This window comes from Saccoglossus kowalevskii, chromosome 17 (assembly GCF_978046115.1).
Source record: "Saccoglossus kowalevskii chromosome 17, keSacKowa6.1, whole genome shotgun sequence".
NCBI classification, from domain to species: domain Eukaryota; kingdom Metazoa; phylum Hemichordata; class Enteropneusta; family Harrimaniidae; genus Saccoglossus; species Saccoglossus kowalevskii.
Window position 1 is genome coordinate 16,169,723 of NC_140657.1, and position 24,727 is coordinate 16,194,449.

The 24,727-nt window shown below is 37.2% G+C and overlaps 1 protein-coding gene across 1 annotated transcript; it reads left to right on the top strand.

Moving 5' to 3' along the window:
• Positions 1-8,314: 8,314 nt before the first annotated feature.
• Positions 8,315-17,850, top strand: LOC100372077 (protein Dr1-like). The gene is made up of 3 exons (XM_002736860.4): positions 8,315-8,794; positions 12,176-12,339; positions 17,257-17,850. The coding sequence occupies exons 1-3, from the start codon at positions 8,584-8,586 to the stop codon at positions 17,419-17,421; spliced, it is 540 nt and encodes a 179-aa protein (XP_002736906.1). The 5' UTR covers positions 8,315-8,583; the 3' UTR covers positions 17,422-17,850.
• The last annotated feature ends 6,877 nt before the right edge of the window (positions 17,851-24,727 follow it).

Genomic DNA, 24,727 nt, shown 5'->3' on the forward strand with positions numbered 1-24,727 from the left:
AAAATGCAGGAAATAGCATTTCAGAGGGTCTAGATTTCAAAATTCAAGAGCTCGCCCCTCATCAAAATTCGTGCCGCCGCCTCTGCGTCATCTCCAACTTGTAAGATGCCAAAACATGACTCATTTTTGGCGACTTATAATGTTTTTAACTGAACATAGTAACCATTAAATGTATCCCTGTATATCAGTAATTTAAAACGTTTTCGACCCTAACCCTAACCGAGTCGGTAGCGCAAGGGATTTGTTCCTCCGATGTATCGATCGCCAAATTCACATAAAATATGCGATAAATTGGTATTATTAGAATTATGTCCAAAGTTAGTGAAGATTTTACAAATATGTCCCTGAAACGTGTATATATTTTCCTCGAAATCGTTTGGCGATAGGTAATTATCGCTAACTGTATTCAAGAAATGGCATTCCTGTACGGGAATGGAATGAGATATGGAACACAGAGTCTATGATTTTAGTTAACGACAAAGGGATGAAAAAAGGATTACAAGAAATAAATAATCTCCAATTCATGACCATCTGACCGTCTCGGATTTCAACTCGTTTTATTGAAAGAGTGTAGCAAGTGTCATCTGTTCCGAGACTTTGACATACACATGAAATAAATCCCATATCACACGGCCAATCACTGTAGATTTTCAATATCGGAAAAATACGTCATCTAATTTATTCAAAAGAATGTGATTCACCAATAAACAAACAAACATATAAGAAATTGAAAGCATGCGTGTTAAAATGATAACATTAATATTCTTTTATTATTCATTTTATATCATTAGTATATCCAAAGAATCGGTTCAAGTTGTTTATTGTAAAACTTGTACATTTTAAAGGAGGACACAAACTGATACTGATTCTGCACTAAGGTTTTCATGGGAAAATCACATATTAAAAATGCTAGAAAATATTCATTCCCAGTTTATTCGGCCGAGAAATACTATCCGTGTCTTATTTTATGTTAAATTTATACGTCTATATTCGGCCGAGTACCCGGGAGACTGAGCGAGCATTGTCTGCATTTATTTCCAAGAAATGTTGAAATAACACAGAAAATAATGTATACCAGTAGTCAGCTCTGATTGGGTGACGAGTATTACTATCCATGGAGTCCAATACAATTTACAGAATACTAGTAGTTCATTATAAATATAGGGGGGTTTACTATTTAGGAGTTTACAACTGAAGGATTTGTTTCTAACAAACTAGATGACGTATACAGTTCATTGATTTTGATGATAAATTTCACTACTAAAAAAATAATTTCTGTTTTGAAAACGAACCCCTTAGCATATTACTCTACTTATGAATCCAAATATTCAGAATTTATTCATTTCCAATCAATTTTACTTCCAAGCAATATTGACATAAAAATTCGGGGGTCGCCAGCCAAATTTTCGAGAAAATGATTGTTGTATTTTAGTTGATAATGGCCATTTTGTCATGCCAGTGTGGACCAATTTTCTCAAAAAATTATGTGTAGGCTCCTACCTTAAATGAATTAGTTTTGAACTAAAACCAAATTAAAGTCAGTAACATTCGGAGAGAATAGCAATCGCTAATGACAGAGGATGATGATGTCTGCCACTAGTTTCCGGCAAATAATAAATTATAACACATCATATACTGAAAATCCCTGGGATATCCGAAATGAAATGGGGAAAACAGCGCCAGCAGGCGATGTGTTAACAATATACATAACTTTCTTTTTTACCCTGATGACTCCGCTTGCGATTTCTCCGTTTTGCAATATTGTCAGTTATAATCAACTCATGTATTTTTTTTTATTCGAGCAGTTTCTGTCTGTCTTTCTACATGGCTGGACAAATTCGGGATGGTGATCGTATCATATGTTGGTCTAAGTGCGATGAAATATCACGGTAACCCATTGCACCAATTCCAAGAAAAAGTCTAGCATAGTAAGTTGTCCATATACATTGGATATATTCCAACAACGTACCTGTCGGTCATCGTCATGTGGATGTGCGATTCACGCCAGAAAATTGCAACATAATGTAGGCCCAATTTTATAATCAAGACGCGCAGGCTTTTTATTTTTGTTACCGTAAAACGGTGATATCCATGGTAAAAACAAAACAGCGTTTCTCACCCTGTAAAGTACACCGACAAACGCGTAAACGGAAGCAAAATTTTCATTTGTGGGAATCGGTATTAGAACTCCGTATTTCGGCCAGGTGTTGGTCCAGGGGCGGATACATGAGTTTTGTCCAAACTTTAAAATCGCCAGACAAAGTTAATGATTTTTTTATATTATTATCAGGGGGAAAATCTTCTCTCTCTGGGGTTCTCCACACGTGTCAGGGGGATCTCGTCTCGTCTCTATATCTCGTCCCCTTGAGGTACGGGATCGGGAAAGTCACTTTAACTTCACAGTCAAATAAGACACACACAACGAAATACGTTTCAGCTCTCGTCTTAGTCGGTCAATCGAGCACTCTATAAGACACAGCGCCCTGGGGAAAAAATCCCCAAGACTCTCGCAAGGCTGAACCAAGACTCGCCCAAGACTGGACTCTCGACTGCGTCTGTCGTGGAGTATTCGCCAAGACCAACTCAAACTCTCTTTATTCATTTTCACAACTCTAACCAATTACAAAGCAGTAAAAAGACTCTAGGGCGTAACCTTCAATCATAAAGCCAATCACACTAAGTACTGAATACGTCATATCTTTTGATTAATCGTTCACTACATTAATAACTATAGATGTAAACTGTCAGAATCGATAGTCTAAAAAGCAGCGGTTATCTGGTAATTAGTTCCAAATCACTGAGCCAAGTTCCGTCCAAAACTTCAAATAGACCTAAACGATGACAGACATAACACAGCAATTCGCTAATAATCAGCTAATAAAGTCGGTCAACAGATACGCGAAAACAAATTCATGACATTATACAAAAACAAGTTGAATAATTTTTTCAACGGGGGGGGGGGGGTTCAGACCCCAAGAACCCCCCTCTAGATCCGCCACTGTGGCCGTCTCCATTAATATATTCAAGACCGGAGGGCGTTCCAATATTTAGCGACGCGAAAGTTATACGACGCTTCTTTTTTTGGCTGCAGCAGAATTAATACCCGCCTACTTTTATCTACAAGTTCAAACTGATTTTGATAAGATCTATCCAGTGTGTGATAAATTCACACATGTCTGCAGTGAGTCAACTATCTTGCAATTTACAAGCAGGAGAAATCTCTTCAACCATTCTCAAGCGAATGCTCTGCACCTTTCGTAATTTATTGACAATATACTGCTTGTGTGGAATAAATTATGGATTTACGATTCTCTAAATTTAAAGCTGTCAACTTGAATACATGTATTTATATCCATTTGGGTTCCATAATCCATAATCATTTCTAGTGTTTTATTTTTGATACGACGGCGTAAGAGTATTTTTTATTTACTCTAGTAATAATCTTATGAATAGTAATTGTATACACTTTGTTTATTACTTTGGACCCGTGGTAGATTACACTCAGACTTCTAGTGTACTTTCATAGTTATCATAAACAATATGTAAATAGCTTACCCTGTAATGTGTCATAGACAAATATATAGATTTTCAAGTCATCATGTTTGACCGCTCCAATGAAATAGTGAATCACATATATCATGCTGTTAGTCAAACGGCGCTGTAAAGTCTAGAGTGGAGTTTGCCAGACACCTTCTGACTATCCGAATATTTCCCAGAACCGTTGTAAATATGTGCGCGTATCAGTTAAACAATTACTTCAGCCCCTCCGAATAATGTACATTTTAAGTTGTTGGTAACCTTCTTCCCCTACTTACAGAATGAAATCTCCCCGATGTATGATGCCAATATAACAAATACTAGTATGACAAGTAACCTGTAGAATGCTGTGTGGGTAATATTTTTATATTGATTTTTGCTGCATTTGCAGCAAATAGTTACCAAACAATGAGAAATCTATTGGATTGAATATACCTCTCAGGTGGCTTCACATGCATAGTTCAAGCCTGCCTAACCGGTGCTTATACCAGGATTTAGTTACAGCTTCATGTTCCCAGTAATCCCAGTAATTCATGAAAGACTGGCACTCCCATGCAATTAACAGCGAGTTAAATTCTTGGGATTGAAACATATATTTTGAAGTCACTGATGTAGGCAATGAATAACTTAAAGTTGACATAAAGACGAGGTAGTGCTCAACTAGAGGCTGAAATTATAATTAATTTGTTTATTTCAATACACTGGTGAAACACGATAGTACCCATGGGCGAAAGGATGTTTTGGGGTGTAGTTTACATTGTGTATGGAGTGGTAGGATCGGGTGTAATTTGTTCATTTCCAACTCTTATGAAGTAAACGTAGAATTTCACTTAATTTATTTTTGCTGACATGTTTTCAAGCATTACATGTGAATCCAATTTTCACTGTGCTGTGTCTCAATAGAGTGTGAGGGAAATGGCATTTTCACTGGAATTTATTTCAGGGGGAAAATGTTTTCAGTGATAATGAAGTATTATGACAGAACCCCATACCCTCCCCGTGGCTTTCATTGCGTATGGAAGTTATTTTCACGAGTGATGCGGTGTATCCTGCTGCCGTACTTTCACGAGCGAAACCACTGGGAGGGTATGGGGTTCTGTTATTATTACATATGTCCCATATTTGATTATTTCATATTAAAGAAAGAACGTGCAACAAATCGGGATAGAAATTTAGGTCGGGGAACCCAATTGCCCATTAATATGCTCCAAGACAGTGCTGCGACCTAGCAACGCGTGTCAGTGTAGAACGCGTGTCACTGTACGTGTGAAAATAAAATAATCAGACGTCTAAACTTGAGTCATTGTCCGAATAAATACTGCTCAAATTGACTAAGTGTTCAAAACGTCATAAAAAAGACGCCGCCGACGATGCGCGTCGCACAATCTTTTTGCTAGCTGTCAAACAACTTGTCAAGTCAAAACATCTACGCGCCAAAGTGAAAAGGCTGATTTTACTGCGGGTCCAGGCTGCGGGTGGATGTTCAGAGAGCCCTTCAAGATTGATAAAACTCAGTTTCCAGGTGGTCAACATACATTAAGTTTTCCCAATCCTAGTATTCTATGTGATGTACATCTAACATGCCAAAAATGAACGATTGGTGAACGATTTGAACCTGACAAAAATAGCAGACGGAAATGTGTTTACAAAATAAAAATAGTGATTACTTGATTTTAAAAATAGATACCAGGAAGGGGAGGGGGTAAAAGAAAAGTTATATAACATTTTATTATTCAATAATTTATTAAAATACATAAGTTTGTCCAATTCCCTGTGATACAACACCTCAGACATAGCTCATTGTACTCGGTTTGAGTGTGGGTACAAAGTTACTATTTGAATTTTTTATATCTTTTTTCATTAATGAGAAATTTGACCCCAAAGTTAGAGTAACTGTTCACCAGGAATGGCTTTTTAACTCTTCTGTGATTTTTTTGGGCTTGGCTGATTTTGTTCAAACTTGATAGGCAGATCGTACCATCACTAATTGGAAAAACAATCCTGACCCACCGCTACCATGGCAACAGCCAAAATCTGTTTTTTGAATACTTTCGCCCCGAATTTATTACCTCCTACCAGTCTTGTAATAGCAGTGGCCAAATGATCATGCCTTTTATTCTGGTTACGTTGCGCACTGGTAAGAGATCACTGGCGCCGACATTGTTACACTGTCAACGTAATCCCAATTGAACTTTGAATAAAATCTAAATGCTGCCTCCAATCTAGAAAATACTATCGCAAAACGGTTAGAAATAATACATTTAACGGCTGAAGACGTCCTAGCAATAAAATAAAGGGACTTCTAAAGACTGAATGTTATTTTGCGAACCTCGTATAAAGGTGCCTGGTTTTAGTTATAAACCGACGTTAGCTTCACGTTCATGTCCTACCATGGTAACAGCCGAAAACATATTGCTTGTTTTTTACCGGCTTGTTTTCATTGGCAACCGAAGTATTTTTATTTTGTAAATAAATGTTCGTCTGCTATTTTTATCCAGTTTCGCAACATTTTTTGCATATTAGGTGTACATCACATGGAATACTACGATTGACAGAACTTGGTGTATGTTGACTGAGTTTTATCATAGTACGAAGTACCAGGAGGTTTCTGCTGGCGACGTTGCGGCGTTACCCAGTTCCAAATAAAGATTACCAACGCCAAATGAGCAACATTTTAACCGGTAATCAAGATTCATTCAATCCACGGCTAGCAAGCAACATCAGAAGCGAAGTTGTAGCATGCAGTACTAGTAAGTCATCCCGTCAGTGGAGTACCACAGTAGCACGGCATGCTTGCCTTCAGCATTGTATTCAAATGAATCACGTGGTGTGTCGTTCTCGTTCAAACCCGGAATTCGATCAATAGGGGAGTTTCAGTATAAAAAAACACATTGCAAATCATGCAAGTTCAACATTTTCAAACCAATATACTAAAACAGGAATGCTCAGAGTGCAAAAGTATGATAGTTATTACTTTCCAGTATACACATCTCTGTTAATACTATCCCTCACATGTTCTACTCCCAATTACTCCTGCGTAAAATGGTGAGCCTCTTTTCATGTTGACATTCAGACTAAAATCATGTGACAGGCTGTTAAAATTGGCTGTTGCATACTCTTTCGCCGGTCTGGGAAATGTGTTTAATTAGCTCTCATTCAAGCAACAATGCAGATTTCCCAGTGGGAGTGAAACTATTCGACTCTGCCATTAAAAAATAGGGGTGTTTTCAGCAAAAAACGAATAACCCTGGAATGCACACAAAATACTGAATTTCGGAACAAATCGTGCATTACTTACAGCAGCAGAATACCACAGAAATATCAGACGAAACATGAAAACACTATATATTGTATTTCGGCCTGAACCCTCTATATTGCAATTCAAGGAATTAACCCCTTATGTGCACCCATTTCCTACCTTGGTATCACCCACCCCTGAAAACAAACTCTTAATACCACGCTGAAGCGTTTGGTAATAATTGTACCAATTCTCGTAGACGCACATGGCCTTCCGTGTCACAGGTTTTACAAGATATACGTTCGTCATAGAAGTGCTTCTTTTCCGAGTCTAGAGAGCCGGCACTACTTAGGAGGGGGAGCAAGGGTGTAGATGTTACGGATTACAGGAACTAAAACGGCATTTTACGTTTTTACAGGAAATAAAATTTAGTTCCATTTACAGTAAAAAAAAATAGGTTTTTACACTTTACAGATGAGGCAAATTCCTAATTACATTTTAATAATACTTTTGATAATTTGATAAAATGTTTTATTCTCGGGGGCGGAGCTACGTCACAGACGTTCTACGTTGCTAAGACGCGCATCACTGTACCACGTATTTCTATGGGCTTTGTGCGCGCTGCTGTGGAACGCCGGTGGAGCCGGTGAAAATTCGAGAAAACAACACAAACTCAACTTTGAAGTAATCCTGAACAACCAAATTCATATATGTTACACACGTAGGGCTAATCTTGTTACACTGTTCAGGGGACACTCAACAACCTTCGCAAAGTACCGTTTTCTGAGAGTTTTTGGTCTTTGTTTTCACCGCGAGGGTTGCCAGGCGGTAGAAAATGCCCGGATGTCCGCCCCCCCCCCGAAGATACGCTTACAATATCTTTGTACACCTGAACTTACGGACAAATAAAATAGCTGATTACATTTTACACCTTGCCCATGTCTACGAATTTACGTTTTTTATTTATTTAAATTACATTATTCCGAAAATAAAAACAATTGATCACAGCTTACGAAAATACCCCTTGCCGAATCTCTACTTATAGAAAGATCCCATGGTCATAATGACATCTTCCTACTCTTTAAGTCAAAAAGATATTAAACAGGATAGGAAAACTATAAGGGTGACGGGGTATGAAAATTTAGTAATGATGGAAAGGTAGATATTTATCACTTTGCAAATCAACTAACCACTTGAATTTTTTTCAGCTCTGACAAATATAATAGTGGAAAGTGCTGACAAATCAAATATTGTAGATAGATTTCTCTCAGTTGGAATTAATTTAAAATTTAATTTTCTCTTCAGTGATGCTTTATGGGCCGTCAATAATGAATAACCATCATGCTAGGGAACGATTTACATGTAAAAGTGCTTTTATAGTGATAATTATTAGAATCAGAAATTTGCAAGCCGATTAAAAGTGCCAAAATAATGTTACCACCCCCCCCCCTCCCCAACAGCTGTATGCGAGTCAAAAGGTCAGAATTGCTTATGTCATTGCGCATGCGTGCCTTTACGTTTGAAGCTGAGCGTGCCTCTGTTTTTTGCCTGTACGTTTTTTTTTCAAAGAAATTACAAGCCATATTCTTGTTTTTTGTCTTCTGCTGCTGTTGAAGATACTTCCAGAATTATCCAAATCCGGGGCCAGACACAGAGGAAGCTGCAGACTTGTTCCTCTAGATCAACTAACAACTTCCGGTTCTGTTGTTGTGAGCTAAGAATTATCAAAGTCGATAGCTGATAGCGCCAGCAAATCATTGTTTTCCGTCGATTCCCTGCTCAAAAGTAGACAATTGTGACACGGGATCATGGCCGACGCAGACGACGAACCAACCATTCCCCGGGCCGCTGTGAATAAGCTGATCAAGGAATTGTTGCCAAATACCCGTGTTGCGAACGATGCCAGGGAACTGGTATTGAACTGCTGCACCGAGTTTATCCATCTGATATCATCAGAAGCAAATGAGATATGTAACAATCAGATGAAGAAAACCATATCACCCGAACACATCTTAGCAGGTAATATAGACGCTTCAAATGGCATGATTTGTTGTCATTGGAATAGTCCGTTCAAAGGTCAATGACCTCTCAGTATTTCTATGACAAGAGATATGTGTAAACTGTAAAATTTTCGCTTAGAATTAATTTTCGCTATTTTTATTGAAGGAATGATTCAGCGAAAATAAAATAAAAATCCAGGGAATATACCTTTTTTTTTTATATATTTAACATTCAACTTGTCAAAAATCAGTGAAAATAAATTCCATACAAAATAAAGTATGTTGCAGTACTCAGACTAGACAGACTAGCAAGGTGACTTTTCCTTTTGTCAGATGCGTGCCACGTTTTGATTTGGATCTAAAGCGACTATAATGTAGTAACAAGATGTCCTTTATTATTTTATCAAATAACTTGAGATAGTGCGAGATGTACACAGGAAGTAGTATTAGTTGGGTCGTAGTTCTTTTTCTTTTTTCTTGGTTAAATAATCTCCACAAATGTGACAAAAATATATGCAAGTTATATCTGTGTTTATTCTCCATATTTCTGTAATTATGAATCAAACAAAAATAGAGATAACTAAAATAGATGCTCCATAAAATGGCAGCTTCCTACTGAATTTTCAATGACTTCAAACACTTAGTTGCGTCAATTTTCAAGTGCATTATCCACAAAAATTACAAAGCGTCCACACAAAGGAACACTACCGACACCAACACCATCATTTGACCTTCATAGAAAATTGTTCACATATTCTGGGAAAATTCAAAATAATGAGAAATACTACTATAAAGTTGCTCATTATATATTCATAAATGTCGTAGACGAAAGTATGCGATATTAAAAAAATGCTGTAACTCTACCCAAAAATGGCCGATTTGAACAGACTAACGTCGATCGAAAGGTTAAAACACACAGATATCATTTCCGGTTAGATCAAAAAGTATGTACCTGTGCGTTTGGCACTAGAATGACATTACGAAAACACATGAAGCAGGTGAATGCAAGTGCGTTCAAGAATTATCGGGTTAACGTGTGTCAATAAACTACCAGCAAGGTCTTTCGAGGCACACATCCTACGGGCACAGACCCCTATTCACACCTACAACATCAAGCATTGCTAGTCTGTCTATAGTAGTCTGAGCTGTATACGTACAGTACTTTACAAATGTATGTGTAAAAAAACAAACCCCAAATTGCAAACATTATCAGTCCATAAGTCAAGGTTTATTCAAACATTGTAACAGGAAAAGGGTCAAAACACTCTCATGCTTATAGAATTAGAAATACTGTAGAATACTTTATTTTCGCTTGGAATTTATTTTCGCTATTTTTGCTGAATGGATGATTCCGTGAAAATAAAATCCAGGGAATATACTTTTTTTCCTATATTTCACATTAAATTCATCAAAAATTAGTGAAAATAAGTTCCATACAAAACGCCCAAAAAGCCTTTTCAGCGAAAATTAATTCCAGCGAAAATAAAGTATTCCACAGTACTATATTTTTAATTTGTGTATTTCTAAGGTCTATTTCTATAAGGTCTTGGTAAGATGACACCTTGATGCATTCATACATTTTGACATGAAACCATCCCAGCCTACTTTTCACACCTTGAAATAAATAAAAATAAACCGAGATAAACCGAAAATTCAAACAAGGGAAAAGAGGCACAGCGCCCTCATGCCATGGCCATGCACCCCCTTAGCCTGGGGAGCAGATCCTCTGGCAACCATAAAATTCTGATTGACCAGGGATCACATGTGGCAACAGTCTTCAACTGTGACCTGTCGGACTTAATTAAAAAACTTCACACTCAGGTAGGGAAAACCCTATTTCCACAACTTGGTGGCGTCGCTGAATTGCAGTGCTCCCTCTTGCATTTTTTTTTCTAGGAAAACCCCTGAATCGTAAACACATACTAGAACATGTGGATCATTTGATTTGCTGGATGGGATGAGATAGTATAGAGCACAAAATTATGACTGACATAACTGCAACAGTTACTGTGGAACACTTAATTTTCGCTGGAATTAAATTTCGCTGAAAAGGCTTTTTGGGCGTTCTTCATGGAATTTATTTTCACTGATTTTTGATGAGTTGAATGTGAAATATAGTAAAAAAAAAGTATATTTGCTGGATTTTATTTTCATGGAATCATCCCTTCAGCGAAAATAGCGAAAATAAAGTATTCTACAGTATTGTAACAATGCAATATATACCCCTAAACACATATGCTTGGCCTGAATGTTTTTTCTTATGTTCACTGAGGGCATTACAATATTAGCACGTTGAGCACAATTGTCAAGTTTTTGGCAACATCTAAAAAAATATTTTATATAGTCTGCTTCTCCACGTGGACTGTTGATAAAAATATTTGATGAAAATCTAAAAGCAATGTCTGAACTTGCCTTATTTGGGCCAAAATAATAATGAAATTTAGTAAAAATATTACGAAATGTGAGAATATTTGTACTAAATTTTTGAAGGGAAAAATATGTGGCATTCAGAGGGTTAGTGACTATCCTTTTTTATCGTCTTCGCCAACCAGGGTTTATTTACTCAGTTGACACCTCAACATTATACCTTGGCAGATTTCCTAGAATAAACCAGTATTCAATGTCAAAACAAAACAAAACAAAACAAAACAAAACAAAACAGTGATGCGTTTTCATAGTATATGAAACAAAATGTTTTTATCATTTAAGCTATGATGTTATGGTATATAAGACAACAGAATCTATTGGTTTAAATTTAAAATAGATTTGAGTTGTTGTTACAGTAATTTTGATTGATGGATCAAGTTTCTTGGCGCTCCACCCAATCTAATCAGTCAATTTAAGGTGGCGTTGCAAGGAAAAATGCATTTAGAGTGGAATTTCAGAAAACGCCCTTGTTCTTGAGTGAAAACTGACATTCGATAAACTTATGCGTTCGAAAGTTAAATACAGTAGTTTTAAACACAATTTAACCAAAAACAGACATTTCAACCCATTTTCCATACCGTTAGCAACCACAAAAAAATGCATCATAATGTTGAAAAGCTGGCAAAATAAGCTTTCATATGATATATAACATGACAAAATTAACATTTGTTAGTAGTGTAATTCATTGTTTACAATTCCTATAAATCATAATGCAGTGCCACCTTAACTGAGGTAAAATACAGCTTTTCCTGGCACAATTACGCATGGGTACATGGGGACGGCCTTGGATGGTTTATTAATAATTAATAATAATAATAATAATATAATATATGGGTTTGTGGTCTTTATTGTAATCATTGTCATTTATTCCAAAAATTGCAGACTTTTTAGTCTTGGGTATGGCTCGTATCTAGATGAAGAGAAGTCGGTGCTCAAACACTGAAATAATTGTCATTTATTCCAACATTTGCAGCTTTAGAAAGTCTTGGGTATGGCTCATATCTGGATGAAGTGAAGTCAGTACTTGAAGAGTGTAAAACAGTTGCTGCAAAGAAAAGAAAAGGAAGCACCAGATTAGAAAATTTAGGAATTCCTGAAGAAGAACTACTTAGACAACAACAAGAATTGTTTGCAAAGGTAAAAAGTAAAACTTGCATTCCCAGTGAAACAAAAACTTTTCTTAGTGAACCAAACACCTTTCCAAATGAAACAAACACCTTTCCCAGTGAATCAAACACCTTTCCAGTGAACCAGACACCTGTCCCAGCAAACCAAACACCTTTCCCAGTGAACAAAACATCTTTCCCAGTGAACCAAACATCTTTCCCAGTGAACCAAATATCTTTCCCAGTGAACAAAACACCTTTCCCAGTGAGCAAAACACCTTTCTTAGTGAACAAAACAATTTTCCAAGTGAACAAAACATCTTTCCCAGTGAACCAAACACCTTTCCCAGTGAACCAAACACCTTACTCAGTGAATCAAACACTTTTCCCAGTGAATCAAACACCTTTCCAAATGAAACAAACACCTTTCCCAGTGAATCAAACACCTTTTCAGTGAACCAGACACCTTTCCCAGCAAACCAAACACCTTTCTCAGTGAACAAAACATCTTTCCCAGTGAACCAAACATCTTTCCCAGTGAACCAAACACTTTTCCCAGTGAATCAAACACATTTCCAAATGAAACAAACATCTTTCCCAGTGAATAAAACACCTTTCCAGTGAACCAGACACCTTTCCTAGCAAACCAAACACCTTTCCCAGTGAACCAAACACCTTTCCCAGTGAACCAAACACCTTTCCCAGTGAAACAAACACTTTTCCCAGTGAATCAAACACCTTTCCAAATGAAACAAACACCTTTCCCAGTGAATCAAACACCTTTTCAGTGAACCAGACACCTTTCCCAGCAAACCAAACACCTTTCCCAGTGAACCAAACATCTTTCCTAGTGAACCAAACACTTTTCCCAGTGAATCAAACACGTTTCCAAATGAAACAAACATCTTTCCCAGTGAATCAAACACATTTCCAGTGAACCAGACACCTTTCCCAGCAAACCAAACACCTTTCCCAGTGAACCAAACACCTTTCCCAGGGAAACAAACACTTTTCCCAGTGAATCAAACACCTTTCCAAATGAAACAAACACCTTTCCCAGTGAACCAGACACCTTTCCCAGTGAACCAGACACCTTTTCCAGTGAACCAGACACCTTTTCCAGTGAACCAGACACCTTTTCCAGTGAACAAAACACCTTTCCAGTGAACCAGACACCTTTCCCAGCAAACCAAACACCTTTCCCAGTGAACCAAACAAATTTCGCAGTGAACCAGACACCTTTTCCAGTGAACAAAACACCTTTCCCAGTGAACAAAACACCTTTCCCAGTGAGCAAAACACCTTTCCCAGTGAGCAAAACACCTTTCCTAGTGAACAAAACACTTTTCCAGTGAACAAAACACCTTACTCAGTGAATCAAACACCTTTCCAGTGAGCAAAACATCTTTCCCAGTGACCCAAACACCTTTCCAGTGAACCAAACACCTTTCCAGTGAACCAAACACCTTTCTCAGTGAATCAAACACCTTTCTCAGTGAATCAAACACCTTTCTCAGTGAATCAAACACCTTTCCCAGTGAACCAAACACCTTACTCAGTGAATCAAACACTTTTCCCAGTGAATCAAACACCTTTCCAAATGAAACAAACACCTTTCCCAGTGAATCAAACACCTTTCCAGTGAACCAGACACCTTTCCCAGCAAACCAAACACCTTTCCCAGTGAACAAAACATCTTTCCCAGTGAACCAAACATCTTTCCCAGTGAACCAAACACTTTTTCCAGTGAATCAAACACATTTCCAAATGAAACAAACATCTTTCCCAGTGAATAAAACACCTTTCCAGTGAACCAGACACCTTTCCTAGCAAACCAAACACCTTTCCCAGTGAACCAAACACCTTTCCCAGTGAACCAAACACCTTTCCCAGTGAAACAAACACTTTTCCCAGTGAATCAAACACCTTTCCAAATGAAACAAACACCTTTCCCAGTGAACCAGACACCTTTTCCAGTGAACCAGACACCTTTTCCAGTGAACAAAACACCTTTCCAGTGAACCAGACACCTTTCCCAACAAACCAAACACCTTTCCCAGTGAACAAAACATCTTTCCCAGTGAACCAAACATCTTTCCCAGTGAACCAAACAAATTTCCCAGTGAACCAGACACCTTTTCCAGTGAACAAAACACCTTTCCCGGTGAACAAAACACCTTTCCCAGTGAGCAAAACACCTTTCCCAGTGAGCAAAACACCTTTCCTAGTGAACAAAACACTTTTCCCAGTGAACAAAACACCTTACTCAGTGAATCAAACACCTTTCCAGTGAGCAAAACATCTTTCCCAGTGACCCAAACACCTTTCCAGTGAACCAAACACCTTTCTCAGTGAATCAAACACCTTTCTCAGTGAATCAAACACCTTTCCCAGTGAACAAAACACCTTTCCCGGTGAACAAAACACCTTTCCCAGTGAGCAAAACACCTTTCCCAGTGAGCAAAACACCTTTCCAAATGAAACAAACACCTTTCCCAGTGAACCAGACACCTTTTCCAGTGAACCAGACACCTTTTCCAGTGAACAAAACACCTTTCCAGTGAACCAGACACCTTTCCCAGCAAACCAAACACCTTTCCCAGTGAACCAAACACCTTTCCCAGTGAAACAAACACTTTTCCCAGTGAATCAAACACCTTTCCAAATGAAACAAACACCTTTCCCAGTGAACCAGACACCTTTTCCAGTGAACCAGACACCTTTTCCAGTGAACAAAACACCTTTCCAGTAAACCAGACACCTTTCCCAGCAAACCAAACACCTTTCCCAGTGAACAAAACATCTTTCCCAGTGAACCAAACATCTTTCCCAGTGAACCAAACAAATTTCCCAGTGAACCAGACACCTTTTCCAGTGAACAAAACACCTTTCCCGGTGAACAAAACACCTTTCCCAGTGAGCAAAACACCTTTCCCAGTGAGCAAAACACCTTTCCTAGTGAACAAAACACTTTTCCCAGTGAACAAAACACCTTACTCAGTGAATCAAACACCTTTCCAGTGAGCAAAACATCTTTCCCAGTGACCCAAACACCTTTCCAGTGAACCAAACACCTTTCTCAGTGAATCAAACACCTTTCTCAGTGAATCAAACACCTTTCCCAGTGAACCAAACACCTTACTCAGTGAATCAAACACTTTTCCCAGTGAATCAAACACCTTTCCAAATGAAACAAACACCTTTCCCAGTGAATCAAACACCTTTTCAGTGAACCAGACACCTTTCCCAGCAAACCAAACACCTTTCCCAGTGAACAAAACATCTTTCCCAGTGAACCAAACATCTTTCCCAGTGAACCAAACACTTTTCCCAGTGAATCAAACACCTTTCCAAATGAAACAAACATCTTTCCCAGTGAATCAAACACCTTTCCAGTGAACCAGACACCTTTCCCAGCAAACCAAACACCTTTCCCAGTGAACAAAACACCTTTCCCAGTGAACCAAACACCTTTCCCAGTGAAACAAACACCTTTCCCAGTGAATCAAACACCTTTCCCAGTGAACCAAACATCTTTCCCAGTGAACAAAACACCTTACTCAGTGAATCAAACACCTTTCTCTGTGAATCAAACACCTTTCTCTGTGAATCAAACACCTTTCCTAGTGAACCAAACACCTTACTCACTGAATCAAACACCTTTCCCAGTGAACAAAACACCTTTCCCAGTGAATCAGACACCTTTCTCCGTGAACCAGACATAAGTTTGTTTCTGAATGCTTATTTTCATACTATGTTTTGACTCACAGCATTATTTTCCATTGTTTTCAACAGTGTCATCACAACACACTACCTGCTATCCATCTCGGGTTTACTCTCTCACTCATTCTGCATCTTACATCTATCAACATTGTTGTTTTGACTTCTCCCACATTTTCTATTTGTCTTGTCTCAAGTTCTGCATCTTATTTCTGCCCCTGGAATTAGTTATACCTTATTCTCATTATAAAGTCTACAGTTATACATAATATAATCTCTAAAGCTAACAACTCTATTCTCTGAGATGAGTTAGAGTTGACAGAAAAACACCGTTTATTGTTGATTTGGTCTAGTTTAAAAAAGATTCCACTGTCCGAAAATAAGATGACACTGGTAATAATTAACATGAATAGCTATTCATCTTTCAAAAACATTCGTTTTCAATCATTGAGGAGACATTTTGCCAAGCTTATCGTGTAGAGAACTTACCATATGTGGGTGTCTTGTGTACATCAGCAAATTTAAGACTTATTCAAAGATTGTGACACACACAGCCACTGTCTCATGCATATCAACAAATGAACAAATATATGTAATTTTTGCAGGATTTCAAATAAAGTACAGTGGCGTCTCGCTAAGTCATGGGTGTCGGGATCCAAGCAAAAACGGTGACTTATTGAGGGTGGCAACTTACCATACGGTGGCCAATTTTATTATTACATAAGACAGCACGTTGCATAACATAAGTTGTATATTGATTGACCATTCATTATTTCACTAATTTTCAAACAGTGTGTTTCTTTTTACTTATCTCAATATTATGAGTTGTATAAAATAATGGTATGCAAATTCAATAACCTGGGCAGTGATATGCAATTAAGATCTCATGGGAAGTGAACTATTGCGTTTGACAGCGATCCTATTTTGTACGTGTCAATTGAACGTATTTAGTCGCACAGAATTCAGTGAACACTTGAAAAGGTTTGATTGCATAACAGAAAAAATGGAGTTTATTGCTGGATTCAAAAACTCACAAATATCACGCTTTGCGAATAAAACGATCAAAAATCACAAATCAATAATTTCACTGACTCACAAATTTGCGTTTAAACAAATATAGGTTTTTTCTGCGTTTTAATGATCATCTTTCAACAAGATTCTCCCAAGATCTTGTTTGTACTCTTCTTATAAACACTTGATATTATTGTATATTTTGATTGTTTTTAAGGCAAGACAGGAACAAGCAGAAATAGAACAACAGGAATGGCTCCAATTACAGGCTGCTCAGGCAGCACAACAACAACAACAACAGACGGCAGGCTCTGTAGGCAACAATGCACTGGGAGATGATACTAACGACATTGATGAAGATAAAGATGGAGATGATGATTAGATATAACCGTTGACCCAATATTGCTGGTTTAACATAATAACTCCAAAGTTTTGCTCCCTCTGTAAAAATCAACCTCTGTATGAGGAATTTCCGTAATTTGTTGTCATGTCAAATTTTAACCAATCACAGAATTGTGCATTTCTTGGTTTTCTCCAAATATTGGACATCTTAGATTTTCGTTTGTGAACCTTTGTTTCAACACTAATTCAGGCTTCAACTAATGAGAACAAACATCTTTGAGGGATGCTATGCGTTGGTGGAAGAATTAAAACGTAACTCATCAATCATCATCTGGACCAAGACGTACACACAATAATTTTCTTTGGAAAGTTCTACCAGCAATATTTATTATTCAGTTATGGTTATGGTTCCAGTCAAAAAATATAATTTCATTGGATTGCTATTAAATATATATAAAAGTCAAATTTATATCATAGATGAAGGTTTTTTGAACACTCCATCGATTCTGTATCAGGCTTAGATCCGCCATGTTTTCTTTGGTATGAATTGACAATACAACTGTATTCTTAGACATGATAGGTCAAGATTATGAAGTGGTACTGCCATCAATTTCCGACATGTTCCAAATATTAACATATGCATTGTTAAAGTGAAATCAGTATGGAAGTCTCAGTTAAACTACGAAAAGCCAATAGCATTTTTGAACTGGAAAATTGAGTATTGAAAATAAATGAGTATTTAGCGGTTTTCATGATGATGATAATGTATTTCACCTACTCACACAATTAATCATGTTTCTTCTTAATTTGTATTTTCAAAGGGAGGGGGATGTATTAGTGTTTTGATGAAAATTTTGTTTGTTTAATAACAAGTAATTTACCATTTATTTCCCCCAACATTGTATTATCACATATTTTTTTACCCTGAAAATTCAACTGTATTTTTGTATTTTGAAAACTTGAACATTTTTTGAAATTAATTATTTAAAACTGAGTGCAAGTTTTCAAGTTCTTATGGTATGGACAATCAAATACAAATCAATTAATTATAAAAAAATTCATCAGTCCAATTATAAACAAATATTGAATGTAGTCAAAAAAAAACAAGTGCTATGTTTGTCCTCAATTGGGAGATGCATAGAGTAAAAACTGAATCACAAAAACAAAAGTATTTTTGCCTACAGACCCTAGAGGGCAATCTTACTACTGCTAAGATTGGATTCAGCAGTGCAAGAGATCGAAATCACACTGGCTGGAGGACGTTGAACTAAAATTAGCAAGAGAAACCTTGTCAGTCTTCAAATTGGAGTCAAACCAAAACACCACACCAATATTCTGTACACAGAATGCCAACCAAAATACCACACCAATATTCTGTATACAGAATGCCAACCAAAATACCACACTAATATTCTGTATACAGAATGCAAACCAAAATAACACACCAATATTCTGTATACAGAATGCCAACCAAAATACCACACCAATATTCTGTATACAGAATGCCAACCAAAATACCACACTAATATTCTGTATACAGAATGCCAACCAAAATACCACACCAATATTCTGTATAAAGAATGCCAACCAAAATACCACACCAATATTCTGTATACAGAATGCCAACCAAAATACCACACCAATATTCTGTATACAGAATGCCAACCAAAATACCACACCAATATTCTGTATACAGAATGCCAACCAAAATACCACACTAATATTCTGTATACAGAATGCCAACCAAAATACCACACCAATATTCTGTATACAGAATGCCAACCAAAATACCACACCAATATTCTGTATACAGAATGCCAACCAAAATACCACACCAATATTCTGTATACAGAATGCCAACCAAAATACCACACCAATATTCTGTATACAGAATGCAAACCAAAATACCGCACCAATATTCTGTATACAGAATGCAAACCAAAATACCACACTAATATTCTGTATACAGAATGCCAACCAAAATACCACACCAATATTCTGTATACAGAATGCCAACCAAAATACCACACCAATATTCTGTATAAAGAATGCCAACCAAAATACCACACCAATATTCTGTATACAGAATGCCAACCAAAATACCACACCAATATTCTGTATACAGAATGTAAACCAAAATACCGCACCAATATTCTGTACACAGAATGCAAACCAAAATACCGCACCAATATTCTGTATACAGAATGCAAACCAAAATACCACACCAATATTCTGTATACAGAATGCCAACCAAAATACCACACCAATATTCTGTATACAGAATGCCAACCAAAATACCACACCAATATTCTGTATACAGAATGCCAACCAAAATACCACACCAATATTCTGTATACAGAATGCCACCCAAAATACTACACCAATATTCTGTATACAGAATGCCAACCAAAATACCACACCAATATTCTGTATACAGAATGCCAACCAAAATACCACACCAATATTCTGTATGCAGAATGCAAACCAAAATACCACACCAATATTCTGTATACAGAATGCCAACCAAAATACCACACCAATATTCTGTATACAGAATGCCAACCAAAATACCACACCAATATTCTGTATACAGAATGCAAACCAAAATACCACACCAATATTCTGTATACAGAATGCCAACCAAAATACCACACCAATATTCTGTATACAGAATGCAAACCAACATACCGCACCAATATTCTGTATACAGAATGCCAACCAAAATACCACACCAATATTCTGTATACAGAATGCCAACCAAAATACCACACCAATATTCTGTATACAGAATGCCAACCAAAATACCACACCAATATTCTGTATACAGAATGCAAACCAAAATACCACACCAATATTCTGTATACAGAATGTCAACCAAAATACCACACCAATATTCTGTATACAGAATGCCAACCAAAATACCACACCAATATTCTGTATACAGAATGCCAACCAAAATACCACACCAATATTCTGTATACAGAATGCCAACCAAAATAACACACCAATATTCTGTATACAGAATGCCAACCAAAATACCACACCAATATTCTGTATACAGAATGCCAACCAAAATACCACACCAATATTCTGTATACAGAATGCCAACCAAAATACCACACCAATATTCTGTATACAGAATGCAAACCAAAATACCACACCAATATTCTGTATACAGAATGCAAACCAAAATACCACACCAATATTCTGTATACAGAATGCCAACCAAAATACCACACCAATATTCTGTATACAGAATGCCAACCAAAATACCACACCAATATTCTGTATACAGAATGCCAACCAAAATACCGCACCAATATTCTGTATACAGAATGCAAACCAAAATACCACACCAATATTCTGTATACAGAATGCCAACCAAAATACCACACCAATATTCTGTATACAGAATGCCAACCAAAATACCACACCAATATTCTGTATACAGAATGCAAACCAAAATACCACACCAATATTCTGTATACAGAATGCCAACCAAAATACCACACCAATATTCTGTATACAGAATGCAAACCAAAATACCACACCAATATTCTGTATACAGAATGCAAACCAAAATACCACACCAATATTCTGTATACAGAATGCAAACCAAAATACCACACCAATATTCTGGACATGCTTACCACACATACTAATGCTGAGTGGACTTGCTAACCACGCACCATAATGCGCTTCGATGTCAAATTTGTGGACATCGCCCTTTGCCTTCAATGAAATATCAAAATAAGAGACATGTTACGTTAAGTATAGCCGTGGTTCCTCGTCGTTGTTGGTCCAGATAGGTCCTGTGATTCGTCTGCTGGCAGTATACATGCGTCGGTGTAAAGGCCGGACTCTAACGTTGCTATGCAACCCTGTTCGCAAAATGGTAAAAGTGGAGAGAGTGTATAATTATGTACGTCGTCCCATGAAACTGGCCGGAAAACAAATAAATACTTTGATTTCAACCACTGAGTGACAGAAAACTAAAATTCAGTCTTCAAATACACCGAAACTATAACATTTTGCATCATACTTAAAGCGGAAGGGTCGTCACCTGCTGAAAACGCAAAGGATTATGGGTAGACGCTTGTTTGTAAACAATGACACGCTATGGCCATCTGACACATGCGCAGGTGACGACTCCCCCGCTTTAATGGTGGACATTGTCTTTGAAGATTGACATCCTTCAATCATGGCTAGCTCTGTTCATGAGATGGTGAGCTAAAACAAAAAATGTTGAGAACAGACAATGCTCAAAGAACAAAACGACACTTAACAAAAATGCAAAAACAAAAAAAGTTGAGAACGCAAAAAATAATCAAAGTACGTTGAAAAAACAATCATATAATGAACGAAAATTACCAATAAATGATAACGCATTTGCTTGCTTTGTAACAGTAACAACATTGAAAATGAATACCATTTTTTACTTATTTGTTCCTTTTTTGTTAATTTAAGAATAAAGTATATTCCTGCTAACTTTTTTAATCCCCCAACAGTCAGTAAATATTACAAATTAATGGGTACAAAAAATACAGATCTTCTTCAAAGACTGGGAGCCTTTACTTTTCACGCAATGAAATTGCGAAAAGAGCTACAAGTAATGTCAATTGTTTAAAAATTGTAATTTTATTTTCAAATATAAATAATGTATGTAGATATTATGGGCCGATGGCCTTCTATTATAAATAAAGACCATATATATATATATATATAGATAAAAACCCAATATGTAATAAAAAAATAATATGAATAACTAATATAAAAGAAAAAAATATATCTTGTCATTGGACCCATACAAAAAAGTAATATCGTCAACCATTCTGATAATATTAGTGAAAACTCTTAACAAGTAATGTAATTCTGGCAGTATTTATACAGTGTATTTACAAAGTGTTGGTTTGCAAATATACACGATAATTATGTAAGATATTTGTGTTTTACGTAAATGGAGTTGTAAATGGAAACTGGAGGTAAAATGTCAAAATTGTTACTATTTTATTATCGTAGATATAGAACCTATTCATAATGACTATCGATGGTCTCCCTCCCAATCATGTGGACCAAAGTTCAAATTTTGCGTATCCACGGGGGCTGGGCTACGTCACGGACGTTCTACGTTGCTAAGACGCGCACCACTGTACCACGTATTTCTATGGGCTTTGTGTGCGCTGCTGTGGAACGCCAGTGGAGCCGGTGAAAACTCGGGAAAACAACACAAATTCAACTTTGAAGTAATCCTGAACAACCAAATTCATATATGTTACACACGTAGGGCTAATCTTGTTACACTGTTCAGGGGACTCTCATCAACCATCGCAAAGTACCGTTTTCTGCGAGTTTTTGGACTTTGTTTTCACCGCGAGGGTTGCCAGGCGGTAGAAAATGCCCGGATGTCCCCCCCCCGAGGATAACGTCATCGACCAAACGTTGTTAAAATGCTCCATTAAAATCTTGAATCATCAAACGAACTACAATGGGTTGCGTTATTGTCGTTCCACTCCACTCAAGTCACTCCGTTCAAAATGATCTTTTATTTCATATATAACGTAGAAATAACATTTAAAGCATTCCGCCATTCAGAGGTGTGTGATGTAAGCTTTCCGAATTGTGAAATTAGTGTGTTTTGTTCACTTGAAAATGTTAAAAAATGTTAAAGTTGGTTGTGTATCTGGAGCGGGTTTTTTCTTTTTGAAACCTTGAAACCATCGATAATTCCACCCTAATTGTGTACTTTTATAAGTATTTTCAAAACTCGGTGCAACAAGATACTATGAAAATGGATATATAAAATATAATAAAAGTAATTGTATAAAGACGCCATATAATCATGGCTGCGAGAGGGCGCTGTAGCTGTAGACGTCGCGATAACGCGCCGCCTGGAAATGGCAATCACAAGTGGTACGTTCGTACGGGTACCCTCATTTTAACTTATCGAAATGCGATAAAATTTTGCGTAAGAAGTATTTACACCATTTCCCGCCCACGCTAATGTCTCTGGCTCAAAAGTACAGGAATCTTCCCAGCGATTTAAAGCCATATATGTATTTTTATCAATATTTTAATGTTAGTGTTTTGGCTGCGTGGAGTCATCTGCGACCTGTTACGCTCTTTAATTGTAGCCAGTGTTGAAACCACATTCCTCGTCGATTACGCGTTTATTTTGTATCTCCGATGCCGGTCGATTTGGTCGTTATCTCACAGCTAATAATCGCTTGTTGCTGATACCGTTTATTTTTACATTTTTACAACTTCCGTTTTAATGAGTCTGAGATGATACTATACTGAGATTTTTGTGTTATTGTGTGACGTCATTGATAGTATCATTATACGTGTCTTGTGGTAAATATTCGACCTTGTTTCGAATTACCGCGGGCCAATGTCTCACAATGGTCCTAAACGTTTTGATTTTTCGTACGTCCAATATTTTTGAATTTCGCGATTGGTTAAAACAATCCATACCACGTATTTTGCTTGTGTTGGTCGTACATGCCACACAAAGAAAGTGTTTTATGTCAAAATACCAGTAAGACTTTCTAATATGATCTTTGTCATTTTGTGCGCCGAAAGATGTACAGTAGCGAACTGTTAATAAAAAAAACACCTAATATCGCACGGCGTGGCAGTATGTTGGGCTCGGTCTGGCGTCATACAACAGTATAGGTACGAATAGAAGGAGTAGATGATTTGTAGATTAGATTCTTACCATAGACCTGAGGTTAAGTGAGAAATGAGAAACTGTTAATACTACGATCATAATTTTAGTTCCAATTTTAGTTTAATTTTAGTTTTAGTTTGTCTTGCGGGGAGAGGGGGACTGCATAAAACACCTACTGGGAATGTGGCGATGTTGTGGGTTCATTTCTGTAGATTTCAAATTTTAATATAATTATAACTTCCGTTTTACTATAAGTTCAAAATGTATGTCAGAATCAGAAATAGTATTTAAGCGTTTACCGTTTTGGTTTGCCGTGACCTGCTTTCCTCATGTTTAATTCATGTTACAGACACCAGTCTCGCAGGTGATATGAGGCGGTCACCATGGTGATATGAGGCGGTCATCATGATACTAATGATAAGAATTGGCCAGCCCAAGACAGGAATCAGACTCAGGGTAAAACTGGAAATTTATTTATAATATAGCCCGGTAATGAAACATTCTGATTTTTCGAGATGTTTTGCATTTTCGGCAACATTTGATTGTTTTAGTTATTGTTGTGTCAATGGGTACAATGTGGGGTCTCGGAACATCCCTCCAAGAACCCGTAAATAAGCAAGGAATGGTGGTAACCAGGTAACCCGGCAACTCAACAGCGGCTATTTGCTATGAGTGACGT